This window comes from Phocoena phocoena, chromosome 3 (assembly GCF_963924675.1).
Source record: "Phocoena phocoena chromosome 3, mPhoPho1.1, whole genome shotgun sequence".
In the NCBI taxonomy this organism is placed as follows: Eukaryota; Metazoa; Chordata; class Mammalia; order Artiodactyla; family Phocoenidae; genus Phocoena; species Phocoena phocoena.
In genome coordinates, this window is record NC_089221.1 from 61,021,489 (window position 1) to 61,041,993 (window position 20,505).

Below are 20,505 nucleotides of genomic sequence, written 5' to 3' on the forward strand. Positions count from 1 at the left end.
AAATGAGCCTCTTTACACTTCCTTTGTCTTCCATCAGAGAAGAGGCTGATATTCTGTGCCCATGCGCGTCACCACTACCTAATGACAAACACACCAGTACTGGACCCGGCTGTACTTTTCCCTTTGATGCAGGCAGTGAGGGACTACTAAATGGCATTTCATTATGATCTACTGGCTAGATGTTAGTCATGGCATATTTTAGAGTAAGCCCGAAGGGAGCTGAGATAACAATGTCACTCCAAAGTCAAGGATGCCGTTGCAGAAACATGAGCAACCCCCAATCTCCTTCGCAGTTATTGATCTGCCAGCATCTTGCTTTGGCCTGTGCCATCTCACTTTCTGCTGCTAGTAATTTTAAAACCTAAAATATAATTTTGGGGGCGAATGTCCAGGGTTGCTGTCTTTGAAGGAGGATTGATTACCTGGCTGGATAGAGAGAGATCTTTTTAGCCTAGACTTCGTTTCTGACTCATTGTGATAATTGGGCACATCATTTAATCTCTCTTCTTTCCTCCCATCATCACTGTTTGTTTGGAGGTCTTGCCAAATCGTTGCTTTCTTATTCCCAGTATCCCTAAGGCTTAACAGAGGACGTCATTCAATAATCCCTGATATGGAATCAAATATTATTCTCTTTGGGTAGTTCCTAATTATCTTATCTTCTGTTTCTGCTTTATAACTTCACCCTTCCCCTTTCCTCAATCTTATCAATTTCTCTACTCTCTACATTTCAGTTTTTCTCTCTGTTGCAGCTAAGCCACTATCCAGTATAATGCACCATCTTTAATGGTGCCCATTCCTAGCTAGTTTTTGAAATGCAGTTCTGTAGTGTATTTAAACTTATTTCTCTCTTTGTCTAACTATGGCTTTTAAAGTCTGTTAATGTTCTAATATGAAGTCATTCATTCTAATGTAATAAAAATATAAAAAACATATCCTACACATGCACTCATAAAATTATCATTAGAAGGAAAGCCCTAGGGATAAAGACAAATAATATCATTGGTATAATTTAATAATATCTACACTTAAGGTTATCCTTTCTGAAGGGCATATATTATAATATTTAATTCCTATACAGGCATACCTCGGACATATTGGGGTTCAGTTCCAGACCACTGCAATAAAGTGAATACTGCAGTAAATTGAGTCATAAAAATTTTTTGGTTTCCCAGTGCATATAAAAGTTACGTTCATACTATACTGTAGTTTATTAACTGTGCAGTAGCACGTGTCTGAAAAACAATGTACAGACCTTAGTTAAAAAATACTTTCTGGGCTTCCCTGGTGGCGCAGTGGTTGAGAGTCCGCCTGCCGATGCAGGGGACAGGGCTTCGAGCCCTGGTCGGGGAAGATACCACATGCCGCGGAGCAACTAACCCGTGCGCCACAACCACTGAACCCGCGTGCCTAGAGCCCATGCCCTGCAACAAGAGAAGCCACCGCAATGAGAAGCCCACACACCACAATGAAGAGTAGCCCCCACTCTTGCAACTAGAGAAAGTCCGTGTACAGCAACAAAGACCCAACACAGCCAAAAAAAAACAAAAAACTTTCTTGCTGAAAAAGGCTAATAATTGTCTGACAATGCAGGGTTGCCACAAACCTTTGATTTGTAAAAAATGCAGTATCTGTGAAGTGTAATAAAGTGAAGTGCAATTAAATGAGGTGTGCCTGTAATAATTCCCAGTGTAGATCACCATTTTACAGGTGAGAGAACTTACGATCAAAGAAGTCATTGAACCAGGGTTTTTGTTTTTATTTTGTTTCTCTATTTTGAAGACACCTATTATTTTGTGAATCCAGCATTCCTTTTTTTTCTGGAAACCGCTTCTCCCTTCCCCATTCATATGGCTGTCATGAGAACAGTCACGGAATGACTGGATCCTATCCTCTGGCCTCGGAGCCTTTTCCCACTAAGTTTGTGGACTGGGGATTATGAGTACATTGGATCAGAGTATTTTTATTTGTCTAAGGGTAACTTGTAAATCTAAGGCATTACTGGTGGCTGGTTTACCACCACAAAAGCTACAGATGTTGGGAGAAGGCAGCCTGAGACAGAGAGACTGGGAAGTAGCTCCTGACTCCTGTTTTCTGCTCAAGCATTCTGCAAGCCATCCTGATAATAACTTCCCCTTCAGTTCCAGTTCGCTATCAGTCACTTGCAACCCCCAAAAGTCCTAACCTCTATTGACTGCTGGTCGTCTTAACCACATCAAAGGGAGATAATGGATTTGAGTTGAAAGTCACTGACATGTGAGAGTTTCATTCAAAGGCCAAGTTATACTAGACCCCCCAAGGAACTAGTTTAGTTTCTTCCTTCCTGATCTCAAACACATCAGAAAAAGAAAACTTAGGTATTAAAAATAACTACGTTAAGAGAATGGACTTAAGGACACTGGGAGGGGGAAGGGTAAGCTGGGATGAAGTGAGAGAGTGGCATGGACATATATACACTACCAAACGTAAAATAGATAGCTAGTGGGAAGCAGCTGCATAGCACAGGGAGATCAGCTCGGTGCTTTGTGACCACCTAGAGGGATGGGATAGGGAGGGTGGGAGGCAGGGAGTCACAAGAGGGAGGAGATATGGGGATATAGGTATATGTATAACTGATTCACTTTGTTACACAGCAGAAACTAACACACCATTGTAAAGCAATTATACTCCAATAAATATGTTAAAAAATAAATAAAAATAAAAAGGGTTTTGGGAGGCATACCTGATTAGGACATACTACAGAAATCATCTTCAGGAATATTTTACTGAAAGAAAAGTCCTTAAGGTTGTGAACATCTAGAAAGATGAGTTGTATTGATGCTGTCCTTAACTAGTTACCCAGGGAGCTTGTGAGTAACCATTTGTTCCATGGACAGTTGGGAGTAAAGATATTTTATTAATCTGATATCCAGTGTTAGGATTTCACATTACCACAAAATTCTATTGAGCTTAGGGAGCCTTTCTGCAGGTGTTATTAACCTCATTTCGGACTGAAGAAAATTTGGCAGAACATCCTGAAATAAATCAGCAGCGCTGCAAAGAAAAAGATCGGTAAGAATTTCTCTCGTAGGCTAACTCCCTCTTTTACCAGATACTGTGGGTTATCTAAGTTAATCCAAATAATGACTCTCCCCCACAGAAGAAGGAAATTAAAACTTTAAATCAACCAAAAAAAAAAATAATAGCTACGTTAAATGAAATAGTCAAATTCATTCAAACAGCAAGTCATCTTGAAAGAAATGGAAAACTAGTTGTTTTTTTTTTTTTTAGTTTTCTTTAGTGCCATTGTGGTGGGTCATGTGACCCTTTACTGAAAACTAGTTTTTGTTGGTGGTGGTTAATTACAATGGGCTATATTCAGTCATCTTTATTTCTTAAAGAACTCAATCATACGTCCCATTTCCAACATTTCAACATACCACTCGGGAAAGGGAAAAGGAAGATCTTCTAGAGCAGGTATTGCTAATGTTCTCTGTTCAAGTGATTAACAAAAGAAAAAGTGTACTATTGTATGTAGGGAATACTTAAGGGAATCTTAAGACAGACCCTAGAGTAGAAAGAGATTTGGGATTACATTGTCCCCTTTCTGCTTCAGACGCCGCAGTGTGTAAGCCTTGGCAGACTCCACAAACTTGCACTTGGCTCTCATAATCACGTCATAGGCCCTGTGGGTGACAACGGAGTCCCTCTTTAGGCTGCTTAGAAGTTGGCTATGTGCACCTCTTCAGTCTCAGCAAAATTTTAAAATCCCACCCCTGCCATGTTCATGGATTGAATATGGCTCCGTATCATGTGGCCACCTTGACCTTCAGGCTTAACACAGTGACAATTTGCTCTGGGGCTTTGTGAAAGGAAAAATGTCTTACCTAATGAAAAGGGTGTCTTAACCCTTCCTAACAATAATTTAAGATCTAAAATATACTGATCAGGGATTGTATTAACATCAGCATGGGAGAGGCTGTCTGGAAAAACATGGAGAAAAACTAAAATGTGTGCAGAGAATGGAGGTGAACATATGAATAATTTCCAACCAGCATGCTTGGGGACTCTGAGTTAACTCAGAACGTATTTCAAAAGAATCAGTTTGGTTAAACAAATATTAAGCTAATTGTTTCAATGACTAAATTGGTCCATGAAAATAAATTTTCTTCAGACATAGACCTAGTTACTGTCCAGAAACTTTTTCTTCTGTCTAATCCAAATGGCTCTTCCATTGCTCTCACCCATTTTTTTTTTTTTTTTTCCCCGCGGTACGCGGGCCTCTCACTGTTGTGGCCTCTCCCATTGCGGAGCACAGGCTCCAGACGCGCAGGCTCAGTGGCCATGGCTCACAGGCCCAGCCGCTCGTGGCATATGGGATCTTCCCGGACCGGGGCACGAACCCATATCCCCGGCATCGGCAGGCGGACTCTCAACCACTGCGCCACCAGGGAAGCCCGCTCTCACCCATTTTTAATACTTCGGCTCACAGAGAATGGCTACCTTCTTCTCTCTGTCCTCCAACTCCATCTTCTTGTTATTCCCCTATAGGTTCTAATTTTCATCCTTTAGTTACTCTTACTTAAACAAAACAAAACACGGTTTCCACTGACTTAGTAGATATTTGCCAAACTGGTGAAAATAACACATGAATATCCCCACCTAGGATTTGGTAGGAATGAAATTCCTTTTCTACCATAGTTTGTGGATTGTTTCGTAAAATAGGATGTTACCCCTCTGTCATCGTGTTTCCCCAGCTCTTTCTGGAGACAAGCCTGGCATGAGTGCAGTTGAGGTTAAGCCATTTGTTTTTCTCTTTTTTCTATTCCTCTCAGGTTTCTTTATACCCTCTCTAAAATTCAGACATCCAAAGAGTCCCAGGGTGGGGAGAAGGACATAGTGGCCAGTGTTTATGACATTTGGGTGCCCTCTCTTCTCATGCTGTCTGTGGTCGGAGGACTGTTTACAAAGTTTGACTATGGTAGGAAGGCCTTCAGGTTAAACAATTAAGAGGCAGCTCCTTCAGAGCTCAGAATTGTCTTAAATATGAAAATATCAAGTTCTGACACCACTAGACAAATGGCTGCTTCATTCTGAGTATTTATAAACTAAATATAAAACTATTTCCTTGAGTCAAAACCCTATATGATGGTCTTATTATTTGGAATATTTTTTTTTTTTTTTTGGCGGCACGCGGGCCTCTCACTGCTGTGGCCTCTCCCGTTGCGGAGCGCAGGCTCCGGACGCGCAGGCTCAGCAGCCGTGGCTCACGGGCCCAGCCGCTCCGCGGCATGTGGGATCTTCCCGGAACGGGGCACGAACCTGTGTCCCCTGCATCGGCAGGCGGACTCTCAACCACTGCGCCACCAGGGAAGCCCTGGAATAATTTTAATAGTAAAGAAGGCTATGGGTAGTAACCATGTTTTCTGTCAGGCAGAAGTAAAAACATGATTTTTTTTAGGATTTGTAGTGGCCTTGCTCAGCACAGCGATTGGAGAGGGGTGGGAAAACTGAAAGTGGAGATCTTCATATTTCCCACAGTTTTGGACATAAAGGAGAAGCAATTCTCTTCTCATCTAATCAGCAAAGATAAGGTTAACTTATTCCTGCATCTCTAAGTCATTTGTTTAGCCCTGGAAGTTTGATGATGAGCCGTTTTAATAAAGCTTCTCAGCAGGTCCTTCTACCAGAGTATGGAAGTAATCCAGGTATTCGAAGGCGTGAAATGGAATGACTCCATCTTTCAGTGGTTCAGATGGATGTTAAGGTCATGGCCGCGGTTAGCTGGCCCAGGAGTGTGTCCATCCTATATACATTCAGGCTATGTGACAGAGCTCGGCTGAAATCCAGGAGTCCATGGACTCCACAGTTAGCTTTCTATTAAGGAAAAGCTTACAAGAAACTGGACCAGGATAAAGCAAAGACCAAGGGACAGAAAGAAAGCTTGAATTACATGATTGCAATAGTCTGCGAAATCAGCTTCTCTTTGGAGCTGAAAATGCCTCAAGTTTCTTCCTGAGAGGCACGAGCAATTGCATGAATACTATATTCTCTGACAATTTCCAGCATGGCTCCATTTAAGGTTATGTGACAAGTCTGTATGATAAGGTTGTGTGTGTTTGGGTATTTTATGCCTGTGGGTAACACTGTCACTTGGCTTTGCAAAACCAAAAATTCCCTGCATGTCCATTCAGCATGTGGCCGACCAAGTAAAATGCCATCCCTTATTCTCTATCCTGGCTTCATTCTTTCTCTCACACTTTAATTCACTAAGTTGTAAGTGTCTGAAATCATTCTCGGTGAATAACGCTGGACCACTCGGAAAGTTTGCAGCTGAGAGCTGGACCCTCGTCATCACCAAGCACTTTGTCACTGAGACAGAGTAACCCATGGTTACTGAGCTCAGATCAGTTAAGGGGCAGAGAGCCTCCCCTCCTCACTGCTCTATAAAAGAGACCCGCAAAGGGACCCTACCAGCTTCTAGCTCTCAGCCTGGGGGAGCGCGTGGGAAGCAAAGCCCAGACCTGCGGAGCAGAAAGCACCAGCTGCAGAGGCAAGGCCGGCATGGCTCCCACTTTCAAACTTCAGTGTCACTTCATTCTGATCTACCTGATGGCTCTAAGAGGGGAGAGCCGGTACCTGGAGGTGAGCGATTACCCGGTTGACCCATCACACCTTCCTGTGGTGAGTGTCCAGCCTTGGGGGTGGGCAGGCTGCCTCTGCTCTCAGACATGTTTTGGTTAGCTCTTTCTTCCGCATTTACTGTGCCCCCTCTCTCCTCTGGTTTCCCCTGGGTCTTCCTCCCTGCCTCTTCCTCCTTCCCTCTGGTCCCTGGGCATACCCTGGTCTGATGGGAAAGGTCTAAACCTCCCCGTCTTCTCCGGACCCGGGAGACATTGACCCGGTCACTTTATTCTCTTTGCCGCGGGGCAGGGAGGGTGCCTTGCTTCTGGTCCCCCTTCCCCCTCCTTGAACTTTTGCGGACTGACTGATTTTCCTGGCCAGCTGCGGGAAGCTGTGGACTACGACCCTTTCCTACTCTTCAGCGCTAACCTGAAGCGGGAGCTGCCGGGGGAGCAGCTGTACCGCCGCGCTATGCGTGAGTCGGGGCTGCCTGGCTGGCGTCCGTCCGCGGGCAGCGGGGAGGGGGGGATTGTTGAGGACCGCGGGGGGAGCAATTCCCATGGCTAAGGGTCAGTCCGAGGAGTCGCACTGGGGCGAGATGGGGTGACGCACCCGGAGCGCGGGAGCGGGGCGCAGCCGAAGCTGGGAGTCAGGGCGCGAACGGAGAGGGGCTGCCCGGGTGCCGCCGCAGTGGCTGCAACCCGGGACCCCCAATCCCGCTGCCCTCCCCGCCCGCCCCCCAGGGTGCCTGGACATGCTGAGCCTCCAGGGCCAGTTCACCTTCACCGCCGACCGGCCACAGCTGCACTGCGCTGCCTTCTTCATCGCAGAGCCCGAGGAGTTTATCACCATCCACTACGAACTGGTCTCCATCGACTGTGAGAGCGGGGACTTCCTGAAGGTGAGGCGCCCCCGCCAGGCGCAGCCCCAGCCGCGGGGCAAGGGAGGGGTCATGGCCGGGACGCTGCGCCCTAGCGTGGAGAGCCGGCGACGCTCGTAATTAGATGCTCCGGTGGTGCAGGAGTGGGAGAGGCGCAGTCCGGGACCCCCGCGCAGCGTGTACCTCGCCCCACTCCCAGAAGGGCGAGGGCCTTGGTCTTGCAGTGGTTTAAATTCATCCCTGTGCGCTCTCGGTCCCGGGCGCTTCCAAAGACTAGAACTCGTGGCGCGAACCACTGTGTTGCAATTTGGAGCAGGTGAAAAGGGGTACAAACCAACTAGTACGAGCCCTCGGGTCCGCTGAACCCGAGGTCCTGATTAGAAGGCGACCTCACATGTTTGAGATCTGAGCCCGCCTTGCTCCTGCTGGTCCCTTTCTCTGTGGAGCTGTTTCAGGCTCCCAGACGCTGTCTTCAACGCCTGGGTGACCTGATTTTGGAGCAGAAGGGCACTGGCTGCAGGGAAGGTTGCTGAGAAGGAATCTAGTCTGAGGCAGGTGGGAGGCGCGGAAAAGTCCCCACTCCCAGTTCTCCATGAGTCTAACGGGTCAGCTTGGGATGGATGCTGGACTTCTCCAGTCCAGTTAAAATGAATATGATTAAAATCCCAAAGTGGAATTATTTTGGAACCTGTCAAACACCATAGAAGAGGACTGATCTGGTGAAATAATTTGTAGCTGGTAATTTTACTAACGTGAACTAGGTTGGACTCATTAAATTGGAGACCTGTGGTGATTTTAAGGGTAAAGTCAATAGACTGACCTTTTGTCCCGCCAACTACAAACTTCAACAAGTGAAGGAAAATATTCCAAACTTGCATACCAGCCATTATCGTCAAAGTGTTAAAGTAGTTCTTGATATTTTAATATGTGGTAAGAGTAAAAAAATGAGGAAAATGGGTGTGTATAACCATCGGCAGGTAGGTAAAGTTGCTGCTCCAGTTTTTCCTCTTGCTATTTTTGAGAAATTTTGTTCATATTTTAATGAGGAAAGAGAAAAACTGAAACCCAAATTATGTCCCTGTGGAATTCTTCTGAAGGTAGGATGTGTGGAAAATATGACCAACACAAAAATGTATATCGTCTGTAGTTTCATTTACCAAGGTGGCTGAAATGATAAAGTATAAGAAAGTTTATTTACTTTGGAAATGTTAGAGTTTATAAAGGGGAAAAAAGCAATAATTAAATAATAATGCGACTTGCAAACAACCCTCACAGTCAAAATATATACAAATAGAAGGGGGGTGCAGGGGGGTGTGGGCTGTCTATTCCTCACTTATGACCGAAGGCCCGTGGCTGGATAACCTTTTCCCCCTTTTCAACACACCTATGACTTCAGGAGTTGATGAAAGTGATCATCTTTGTCTGTATTTTTTGTTGGAAGGTATTTGATGGTTGGATTCTCAAGGGGGAGAAGTTCCCCAGTTCCCAGGATCACCCTCTCCCCATGACTGAGCGGTACATAGATTTCTGTGAGAGTGGTCTTAGCAGAAGGAGCATCAGATCCTCCCAGAACGTGGCCATGATCTTCTTCCGGGTCCATGAACCAGGAAATGGGTTCACATTAACCATAAAGACAGATCCTAACCTCTTTCGTAAGTGGACTAAATGTCTTCTTAGTTGGAAGGCAGGACTTGGGGGGAGAGAGTGTCAGTTATGCTTTTCAAAGGTAGCATCACTGCACAGACTTAAGAAATTTGAAGTGAGGAAGTATTTGAATGGAAATTCTTTTGTAATTAGAAATGATCTAAAGGATATTTCCAATTCATTATTATGAAAATCAAAGCAGTTTTTAATTTATTTACCAGGCTAGGTAAGATACTAATTTATGATGGCTGGAATTCTATTTTTTCTCCAGTCTTATTCTGATCTCCTGAGCTACTACAATGTATTCAGTGACAAACTTTAATCCCTCCCAGTCATTCCATTGATCTGGATAAGCTTGAGGGATCAGATATGAAATTGCAGTCCTACAGATATTTAGGTGAAGGCTGAAAGACTACATATCTGGGATGTGTAGACAGATTTCATGCCCTGAGCAGAGGGTTGGACCAGAGGACCTCAACATTGCCTTCTGAGTCTGAACCCATTGCTCTAATTTAGTTCATTTCTGGTGGATACACAAATAGATGCTATAAAGCTGAATAGCCCAGGCCTAAAACACATTATCTTAATCAGAATGAGTTCATTCATCTGTTTATTATTTCTTCCCCATTAAGAGGAAAATGTTTATTAAAAAAATCAGGAAAACATTCATTTTTGGTTGTATACAATAGTATTATTAACACTTCATGTGGTTGAAGAATGGGGCCTACCTAATCTGCCAAAAAATAATGTACTGACTGATCTCCCAAATTTTGTTTTTAAAAAATAAAAAAAAAAGCTTTTTGAAAGAAGCCCCCCAAAATGGCTGTTTCTGAGGACTGGAGCAGAATAACACTAGAGGACAACATGAACTGTTTCTCCTATATCCTGTTTGCTTAGAGATCAGAAACCTTCTAGAATCATCAAGGAATTTCAGTTCTTTTCGAAATTAAGTGTAATTAAAAATATAAGATGGAAGCAAAAGGTAGTTCTGACATAGTCTGATCAATCAGAAACTTTTGTCCCATAACTGGCCAAAAAAAGTACAAACTCTGATGCTTCTAGTTTCATAGCTAGAAGAATAAATTTATTGTAAGTCTAGTCTTGAGATACAAAACAAAATTTCAGAAAGACTTGGGAGTAGGTAAACATTTTAAATTTACCTATTAGTCAACTTAACACCCAGGAAATATTTATCAGACATAAGCCTGCTTTGTATTTTTCTCAGCCTACTTTGTAACTAGTTTAATGTTTCTTCACTTTATTATCTCAAAAGTAACATGTAGCTCCAAGTTCAGTTAATAAAGGTTTCAGACAGACAGGGTTTGAGTTCTGGCCTTACCTTTAAGCCTTGATTCTTCCAGGCTCCCAGCTTGAACTTGGACCCTAGTTAATGAAGTGTTCCTAGAACTTCTACCAGCTAGTATTGTTTGGTTGGTTATTAATTTATGTCTTGTGAGTGTTATAAACAAGGTGACCCCCTGAGATTACGATCAGAAGTCCCCTTGCAGCCAGGGCCTCCTGACAATGTCCATACATCACTGGTGCTTTTTATTCCCCAGCTCCTTCCTTTCTCCAAATCACCTTTGTGATAAGTACTCTCTTCTGGGCCACAAGCCCCTAGACCATGAATAGGAGCTTAGAATAAGGATGAGATAAATTTCTATAAAAGCCCAGCATACCAAGCAGTGAAAATGTGATTTTGTTTTTCTACAAAGCCTGCAATGTCATCTCCCAGACCCCAAATGGAAGGTTTACTCTGGTCGTGCCACATAAGCATCGCAACTGCAGCTTCTCCATAATTTATCCTGTGGTGATCAAAATATCTGATCTCACCCTGGGACACTTAAATGGTCTGCAATTAAAGGTGAGTTGCTTATTTGCTTCCCAGTCACTCCCTAAGACCTCAGCTTTCTCAGAGCCAAAGTAACTATACAGGGCAGATGTGGTGAACTGGTGTAGTATGTCCTTCTGTTTGGCGGTTAGAACTCACACGAGCCTGCCCCCGCTGCTTTAATAAACTCCTCTTCTATTTCCGTTATACTGCAAGTTGCATACTCAGGTGCCTCTTCTGACTACTTGAATACTTTTCTTGTGATGTTAGAAATGCTTTCAGTTGGCAAAGTTGTGACATATAATTACAATTGAACTCTCTTGTACTTGCCTCTTTTACAAAAATTATCTCCTAGCAGAACCTAGTGTGAGTCATCTACACAGCTGTTTTTCTGATTATTGGAATTTTCTTTTGACATGAAGGAAGTATCTCATTGACAGACTGTGTTATGAAGGAATGCTAAGCGTAGCATAAAATACAAAACTGGATTTTTATATTGCAAAATACAGTAAAGTTTTGAAGCGTTTTTTTGCATTACATTTAATTCCGTACATTTTGCAACAAAACATTAGTTGAGACTCCCCATCAACTTTTTCCCCCATGAACTTCTGTATGGATTTTACGATTAATGCTGAGCATGACCACATTTATTTGCACTGGTAGCTTGTTTCCTTTGAGTCATCCTCATTTCCTTTTATGTTCTCATATGCCTAGGTTAAGACAGCTCATGCATTTGCTGGCATCAAAGATAGTCATACTTCCTAATCAGAAAGATTGCAGTGAAAACCAAATAAATAGGATTAGGGCTGAGAAAAGCAGTAAATCCAATTTCATTTAAGCCCTAAATTCATAGGCCAGTGCCTATTTTTTAAAGTTGAACCTTAGTGGAAGAATAATCCTTTGATAAAGGCCAGGATAAGTGGATGTCTTTTTTTTTTTTTTTTTTTTTTTTTTTTTGTGGTACACGGGCCTCTCACTGTTGTGGCCTCTCCCGTTGTGGAGCACAGGCTCCGGACGCTCAGGCTCAGTGGCCACGGCTCACGTGCCTAGCCACCCTGCGGCATGAGGGATCTTCCCGGACCGGGGCACGAACCCGCGTCCCCTGCATCGGCAGGCAGACTCTCAACCACTGCGCCACCAGGGAAGCCCAAGTAGATGTCTTTGGTTTAGCCTTATAGGCTTGAGATTTTTCGTATGTCATTCTTGATGTTTAATATAGAAGATGGCAAGTGTGATAGATTGAGAGATCTGAACTTTAGTTATCTTTGGCTACGAGGAGTATACTTGGTGCTTACCACTTAAAAAAATGTGAAGTCTGCAGTGTTCTAGGTATCTATTGCTTTACAAAATATTCTTTGAGTGCTTACCATGTGCAAGGCATTCTTCTAGATGCAGGAAATTAGCAACGAACAAAACAGGTCCTACTCACATAGAACCTGTATTCTAGTGGGATGAGACAGGCAAAAGTATAATGTATTTCAAATAGTGGTGAGTGCCCTACAGAAAATGAAACAGAGTGGTGGCTGGGGACAAGGGAGTAGAGTGAGGGGCAGGCAGCTACTTGAGATGAGATGGTCAAGAAAGAAATCTTTTGAGAAGGAGACATTTAAAGTAAAGTGAGATTTCAGTGATAGGTAAGAAGGAGCCAGCAGCCACAGGAAGAGCTGGGAACAGAGCAACAGTAGTGCAGAGGCTCAGAGGCAGGAATGGGCTTGCTGAGTTCTAGAAATGGAAAGAAGGAAAAGTAGAGGGGGAGTGGTATCATACAGCATCAGGCAGACAGGCAGGGCCAGGGGGTGGACAGCCCAGCAGGTAATATTACAGAGTTTGAGTTTATTTTCAGTGGGAAACCACCGAAGGGGTTCAGGCAGGAAAGTGACATAATCCATTTGATTATGCTCAGGAGGGGTGAGAGTGATTGGGAATTGCTGGCCTCATGACCAAAGTAATTGACAAAGTCCACGATGGGAAGGAGACGGTTACCTAAAGGTCATTCTGGCTTCCATGAATGATGATGAATGGGCTGTAGGGGCCAGGGTGGTGCAGCAGTGCACCTAAAAGGCCATTGTCATAGTCTAGGCAGGAGATGAGAGTGACTTGGTCCAGGGAGATAGAACCTCAACAAAGAATTCTCGGGGGTTACTGTTGAGGAGCTGAACCCCAGAGGTCCCTACACAACTCAGCTTCTGCCGTTGTTTATAAGAACAGCTGAGAGGTTTGGAAAGAGGAGAGGAAAGTCACTGAACGCCAAAAAGTATGTGCTCCCAACCTCCTTGTTTCTTGGTTTTGTTCCCTTCATTTTAGCTTCCATTTCTTCCCAACTTCTTATTTCCCATTTCTCTCTCCTGAGCCTGCCTTTTCCCCTTCACCTCCTCCTGTGAAATTTGGAACCTATAGAACCAGGTGGAATGTTTAGTCTAAGACATGTTCCCCCTGGACACCCTCTACTCAAGGGAAAGGCAATTACATTTTTTTCCCTTTACCTCTATATGGCTTATTCAACTCTTCATACAAGAAAATGAGCCCTGTACACAGTGGGGCTAACTAACCCTCTATTTCATCATTGATGAAATTACGTGTAAGATACCTAAGCATAGAACCCAGAACAGAGTAGGTGCTTTAAATATATATACCCACACCTGCTTCCTTTCATTAGTCAAAGAGTTGCTGTTGTATTATTTTCTATTGGTTGTTTAGCTCCAGTTGCATTTCAATATCTTCCAAATGTTGGACTGTGTGCGCTTATGTATGTGTGTGTTTTACATTCTCTGTTTTAGATTTTGGTCCCTATGTAGCATGGTCTATCTGTTTAGCTTCTAAGCACCTTGCCACATTCCGCTAGATCTCTTGATGGCTATGTCTCATGAAGAAGAGGATCACAGGCAAAACTGGCTGTAAAATTTGTGGGGGGACAGTACAAAATGAAAATACAGGGGCCTTATTTTAAAATTATTAGGAATTTCAAAATGGTGACAGCAGAGCATTAAGCCAAGCACTAGGCCTTGTAAGTGTGAGCCCTGTGGGCACGGGTGGCACGATCACAAGGCCAGCCCTGATCACGGGAAATGGGTGGCCCAAACTGTGACATTTGGGGCTGAGAGGGGGTCTGCTTTGTTTGCGTGGGAAAGTGAAGCACAGGAATTGCTGTGGATGACACAGTGTGGAAAAGATGAAGGGAAGCAGAAAAAGGTGGTTACAGTACATCACACAAAGTCTTGACTACATACTTATTTTGAGTAGCTTGAAATAAGTTTATTTTAGTTGGAAGGAGAAAGTTGATGGTAACTCTAGCTAATTTGAGCCCCAAATGAGGGGTCTCTTCTTTTTTTAATATTCTTATAACTAGTCTAAATCCTTATCAGTAGAAAGGATAAGAATTGTCTCAATAGCAGAAAAAGTCTTTTATAAAGAAGAGGAAAGGGCTTCCCTGGTGGCGCAGTGGTTGAGTCTGCCTGCCAATGCAGGGGACGCGGGTTCGTGCCCCGGTCCGGGAGGATCCCACGTGCCTCTCGGCTGGGCCCGTGAGCCATGGCCGCTGAGCCTGCGCGTCCGGAGCCTGTGCTCTGCAACAGGAGAGGCCACAGCAGTGAGAGGCCCGCATACCGCAAAAAAAAAAAAAAAAAAAAACCTGACTGCATGCATGAAGAAATTCAAATAATTCATTGTGTATGTCCAAATGATTTAAAAAGCAAAGCATTTTCAGATTCAATTTTCATATATTGTATATGGAGTTTACAGATTCCAATTTCATCATTCTAGTCCTTGAGCTTATAAAAAAATGTTTTTTAAATGCACATACATTTTTTAAAATGATTCCTCAGCCGATTTAGAAAAGCAATTCCTATGATTTTTTTTTTCTTTAAAAAGTCTTACTTCCCAGAGTCCTGGATGTTAAATTAAATGGCACTGCCGGGATGTCTACAGCTGACTGAATTCACCAACTTGCCATTGGTCCAATGGTTTGACTTCCTTAATTGGTTTAAATACATCTTCCTCTGCTGCTTTATTCTCTTAGAAGTCCTCAGCAGGTTGTGTGGGAATAGGAGATTTTGTGGAGCTGCTGGGAGGAACTGGACTCGACCCTTCCAAGATGATGCCTTTAGCTGATCTCTGCTATCCTTTTCACGGCCCTGGTAAGATATTTCTTTGATTATTATTTATGTGCCTATTAAGATTGTTTCCTTAAATAAAATGCCTCAAATTTTTTATACATGGGAGGGCAAGTTCCACCAAAAAAACTTCGATTTTGCACATTGAGCAACTGTGAGGATTTTGCATTTGAGCCTAGGCACAGTATCAAGAATGCATGACCACAATATCCGACACTGGGAGAAAAACTTATGAAGTAACAAGGTTGCGTGTTTAAGGTTTGCCCTAAGTACGACTATGAAAAAGACAAAGCTTTTTGGTTCTGTGCTCTGTCCACCTTCTTGAAGGTCCCTGCTTTCCTCCTCTCAAGACTAAAGATTTTACTGACTGAAAACCGTTGTTCAAATAGTGGGTGTATCGTTAATTAATAATAGTATAAAAATGAAGTAATATCTAAATAACTTTACCATACATATGTATATGTGTGTGTATTACTCATAGTAAATATTGATACATTAGAAGGTGATATGCTTTATTAGAAATTCTCAGAACTGCTGAATGTCCCCAACTTCTAGCAGGAACACCAGCCTCTGAAAGACCACTGCAAAACAGAGGTAAATTCTGAGATCTAAAAGTGGTCACGGGTAATAAAAGACCTGGTTCTCGCCAAACAGAATCAGGTCTTCTTTGTTATAGATCAGTGAAGCTTTTCCATTTGATTATGCTCGGGTGGGGTGAGGAGGGTGGGAATTGCTGACTAGTGACCAAATTAATTAACGAAATCCAAGTGTGTGGGGAGAGGGTTACATAAAACATTTCTGTAAAGGTCACTCCTCTATCTGTACTTCTGATGCAGGAACCAGTGATTATCTTTTAAGAGACAGAAGTCAAACAGAAGAACAGTCTTTCATCCCTTACCATAGCCCCCTTCCTCTTTTTAAGCACACATCACTAACCAACTAAATAATGAAGCTGCAAATCAGACAGCCTTTTGATCAGCTGTTACCAGTTTTAATTAAAGCCAGGTCTGCCAACCTGTATTTTCTCTCTCTGAGCTAATGCTGGGAACTTAATAAACAAAATCTCTCTGAAATAGAATTAATGTACACAGGTAAAGGGAAAAGATTTCTAAAAACCCACTTTGCTAAAAGCTTGAGCGTTAGTTTATACTAATTTACACTTGAGCCCTGGTTTAAACCAGTGCATCATGGCTTCTCTCCCTTTGTGTGTGCTCTCAGAGGCACTGGATCCTTCCAGGCTGATGGAGGGCACCTGTAAGGAGCTGCGTTTGAGCTGGGTAAAAAGATTAGATTAAGAACTGAAGCACACTCATGCCTTAAAATTTAGATAATTGAAGCCATAGTAATTTTGGTGCATGAATTATATGACTTGATTTCAAAGGATGTGAATAAGGCCAAAAAACTACTTTTGCCTGTATTATCTAGATAATTGAAACCAGTCTTAAGATAACGTGAAGGCTTGAATTATCTGACTCACTGGTTCATTTTAGACTTCACTTTTTTCTTGAATTCACCATGTTTTCATGAGCCCCTCTTAAGTCGTTCAGACAATGAAGAACTCTTAGGTATCCTGCCCTTTACAATGGATTGTATTAGGAATCATGTCAAATAATAAATGATATGCGCATTAACTAAAGGAAATAAGGCACGTTATGTAGATTAAAGTTCAGAGTAAGATCAGAAAAGAATGGCCTTGCAAACAATTTAAAGAAAATTAGGGACTTCCCTGGTGGCGCAGTGGTTAAGAATCCACCTGCCAATGCAGGGGACACGGGTTCGAGCCCTGGTCCGGGAAGATCCCACATGCTGCAGAGCAACTAAGCCTGTACACCACAACTACTGAGCCTGCGCTCTAGAGCCAGAGAGCCACAACTTCTGAGCCCACGTGCCACAACTACTGAAGCCTGCATGCCTGGAGCTGTGCTCCACAACAAGAGAAGCCACCGCAGCGAGAAGCCTGTGCACTGCAAGGAAGACCCAACACAGCCAAAAATAAATAAAAAATAAATGAATTTATTTTAAAAACTTTAAAAAATTAACTTTGGACTTCCTCACAGAAGCTTAGCCTAGACTCCCTGGTGCTTATATTAAAATAATTATAGGGTTTATATTTATTATGTCTCCAAATTGACTTTTACCTAAATAACTCTATCTGGCTGTTTTACTTCATTTAAACCCAGGTGCATGTTTGTGAAGTACCTGTTATACAAGGGTAATAACATTTCTCAGAATTTAGGCCTTATAGAGACGTGGGGAAAAAAAGATTGAGAAAATTAAAACAGCAGAAAGGATTATTGTAGGGCAGATAAATCTTGCCTCAGGAACCAGATTGAGGCTGAAGAAATAAAATAAAAGTAATTTTTAATAAAAATGCTGAGTTTCACAAAACAAACAGGTACAGAGAACAAACAGATGGTTGCTAGAAGGGAGGGGAGTGGGGAATGAAAAGAAAAAAAAAGGTAACTATGTGAGGTAATGAATGTTGATTAGCTTGATTATGGTGATCATTTCACAATGTATATTTATATAAAACCATCATGTAGTACACCTTAAATATATACAATTTCTGTCAACTATACCTCAATAAACCTGAAAAAAAATTTTTGAAGAATGCCTTAAACACACACACAGTTTCAGTATATAACTGCTCAGACTCATCTGTACTAGAAGATACATAAATGTTGCCAGATGCTTATAAAAATAATGAATAAGACTGGATTTAAGAGAAGTAAGGATATCAAAAGCCATTCCATATAAGAAGTACGGAAAAAAATTAGAGATAAAAAGTACAGGTGAACAATAGAACAAAAATGAGTATACTTAGTGTATGTCTAAACCATGCAAATGATATTTTTGTTTACATGTAAAACAGAATTATTACTGAGGCTCAGAAAATAATAAATAGGTGATATTTTTAGTCTACATAAATGTCCCGCAATACACTCCATCCTTCAGCCCTGCCCTCTAAATAAATGCCACTTGCACCCCCAGATATAACCAAAAACTGCCTCTGCAAATTTCCAACCTGTCCCTAGAGGGCGGCACTGCCCCCCTGAGGACCCAACTAGAGCAAAGGTGCAGCAGGTCGGATGCTTGCCTTCCTTGGCCTTCACCACCAAAGCTTTACAGGTAGGAGAACGCAAAAAGCACAAGGAGATATCTTCTTACCTCTTTGCAGCCAGTTTTGTTTGACTAACAGTGTTCTTGCACATGAGGAGAAAGGCTGAGCTTAATTAATTTCATTATTCTACAATTAATTATACAGTTGACCCTTGAACAACAGTGGTTTGAACTGCGGGGGCCCACTTATAGGCGGAGTTTTTTCAATAGTAGATACTACAGTACTACACGATCCTAGGTTGGTTGAACCCGAGAATGTGGAACCTCGGATCTGGAGGAACCGTGGCTCTGGAGGGAAGACTATAAATTATAGGCAGATTTTCGCCTGTGGGGAGGGTCCTCACCCCTAATGCCCCACGCACCCCCCCACGTCGTTCAAGGTCAGCTGTACGTTATAAGAATGAGAACAAACACGTTTCACCTGATGGCAGATGCTTGGTTTGAGTACGTGAGAGGAAGCTACATCCCCTTGCTTTCTTCGTGTTTAAATGATCTCGTGGACAGAAATGGTTTGACTGTGTCCTTTCTAACCTGCTGGGAAACTTTTACTTTTTCCGTGAATTATAGCCCAGATGAAAATTGGCTGTGACAACACGGTGTTGCGCATGGTCTCCAGCGGAAAACATGTAAATCGTGTGACTTTTGAATACCGCCAGCTGGAACCATACGAACTGGAAAACCCGAATGGAAACAGTATCCAGGAATTCTGTTTGTCTGCTCTTTGAATAACCAAGCCAATGATTTCCATGCTGCTAGCTAAGGGAGTTTTTAATGGCCGTTATATATGATTTTGATGAGCAGCTAGTTAAGAACCTTTCATACCAATCAGTATTCCCAACCTTGAGCACATATCACACACACTAATTTTTGTACCTTGCTTCTTTTTCATTTGTAAGATATAAATGACCACATGGCAGAAAATAAGCCCTCCCCCCGACCCCAGTAGAAAACCAGTTTCCAATAATTCTTTGATATGCTACCAACCTGAACTGGTAAGACGAGTGCAAAGAAATGTGCAATGAAAACTTGTATCTCCAGGGAAAATACTACAAAGAACTAAAAATGTTAGTGCTCTTATCAGTTTTATGACAGAAAACGCATGTCCGTGTGTACCAAAGTCGTTGCATCTATTTATTTTCTGCTTATTATTCTGTTTATAGTAGAGAATACTTGTAGCTAGTATTATTTATTGATTTGTAACAACTTGTTTTTAACAAACATTTGTAGCATGTAAAACACTTTGCATCCGTAAATCCAAACATGAATAAACATTCAGAATGTTGGCACCTCAACATCCTGCTTTGTTTTCCTGAGTAGTTCCTTCCCTTATTACCATCAGAAAATAATGTTCTCAGGTGGTACAGCACCAAATGCTGAACTAAATCATTTTAGACTTCTTAGAGCTCCAAGAACCCTGGGTCGTTAAGTAGGATTATTTAGGGCAGAAGGTAAAATTGCAGTGTTTGAACAAACAACACTAACCAGTTGGTGGTGATAGGGAAGCAGGATATGGGGCTCCCTCTTCCACTGTCCTCCAAGAAAACTGAGAATACATGTCTTTGTCACAGTAAAGAGTGTACTTTTCAACAGGCACAACAAAGGCCTTAAACTCTCATAGACACAATTTGCAGAAACCTGAGTACTTTTTTGGTACTGAAGGCAGTTTACTGTTGTCTGACCCTTGTCCACGTTTGGCTTGAGACCAAGCATGTGGTCTGTAAAAGACACCTTGGGGTCAAAAATGAGGCCCTGAGGAACAAAGGAAATACTCCTAAGTGAATAGTCCTCTTTACTTTGAATTAATGGATGGAAGCTGCGAACTGTTCCATAATTAATGGCTTGATTCTGATTCCCCAAACATATTTAAGATAATTTTATAATGGAATGTACTGGACTCCCATACACTGGGCTTGTTAACAAAATCTGAAAACCAAGCAGAAAGAAAAATAGTTGTCTGAAAGTGCTAAAAATACCCAGGACTGAGACAAATTTTGTCTCAGTAGGTATTTTGGAATGAGTGGATACTTTAGCAAATGAATGAATAAATGCCTGAATGGATAGATGGATAAATGCTGGGATGAATGAATGAATGTCTGAACATATGGCTGTGTAATTCCTGACTAGTTACATAAGATGCTGGATTTCTTATTTCATAGAAAATAAATTCTGTGTAGTTGAACCCTTTTATCTTTTTCGTAGTCTCTCTAGCAACCAAAGAATTAATGCAGTCACATATCAAAATCTGAAGTTTCTGGTTCTTAACCCTTATGATCCCCTTATGCTGAGTAGAGAAAATAAGTGGTCTTAAGTCAGGAGGC

General features: G+C 42.3%; 1 protein-coding gene across 1 annotated transcript; it reads left to right on the plus strand.

The window, feature by feature from the left end:
• Nucleotides 1–3,451: 3,451 nt before the first annotated feature.
• Nucleotides 3,452–18,937, plus strand: CRHBP (corticotropin releasing hormone binding protein). The gene is made up of 8 exons (XM_065874450.1): nucleotides 3,452–3,456; nucleotides 6,481–6,624; nucleotides 6,985–7,078; nucleotides 7,347–7,504; nucleotides 8,925–9,135; nucleotides 10,843–10,991; nucleotides 14,974–15,091; nucleotides 18,755–18,937. The coding sequence occupies exons 2-8, from the start codon at nucleotides 6,544–6,546 to the stop codon at nucleotides 18,910–18,912; spliced, it is 969 nt and encodes a 322-aa protein (XP_065730522.1). The 5' UTR covers nucleotides 3,452–3,456; nucleotides 6,481–6,543; the 3' UTR covers nucleotides 18,913–18,937.
• Nucleotides 18,938–20,505: the final 1,568 nt, after the last annotated feature.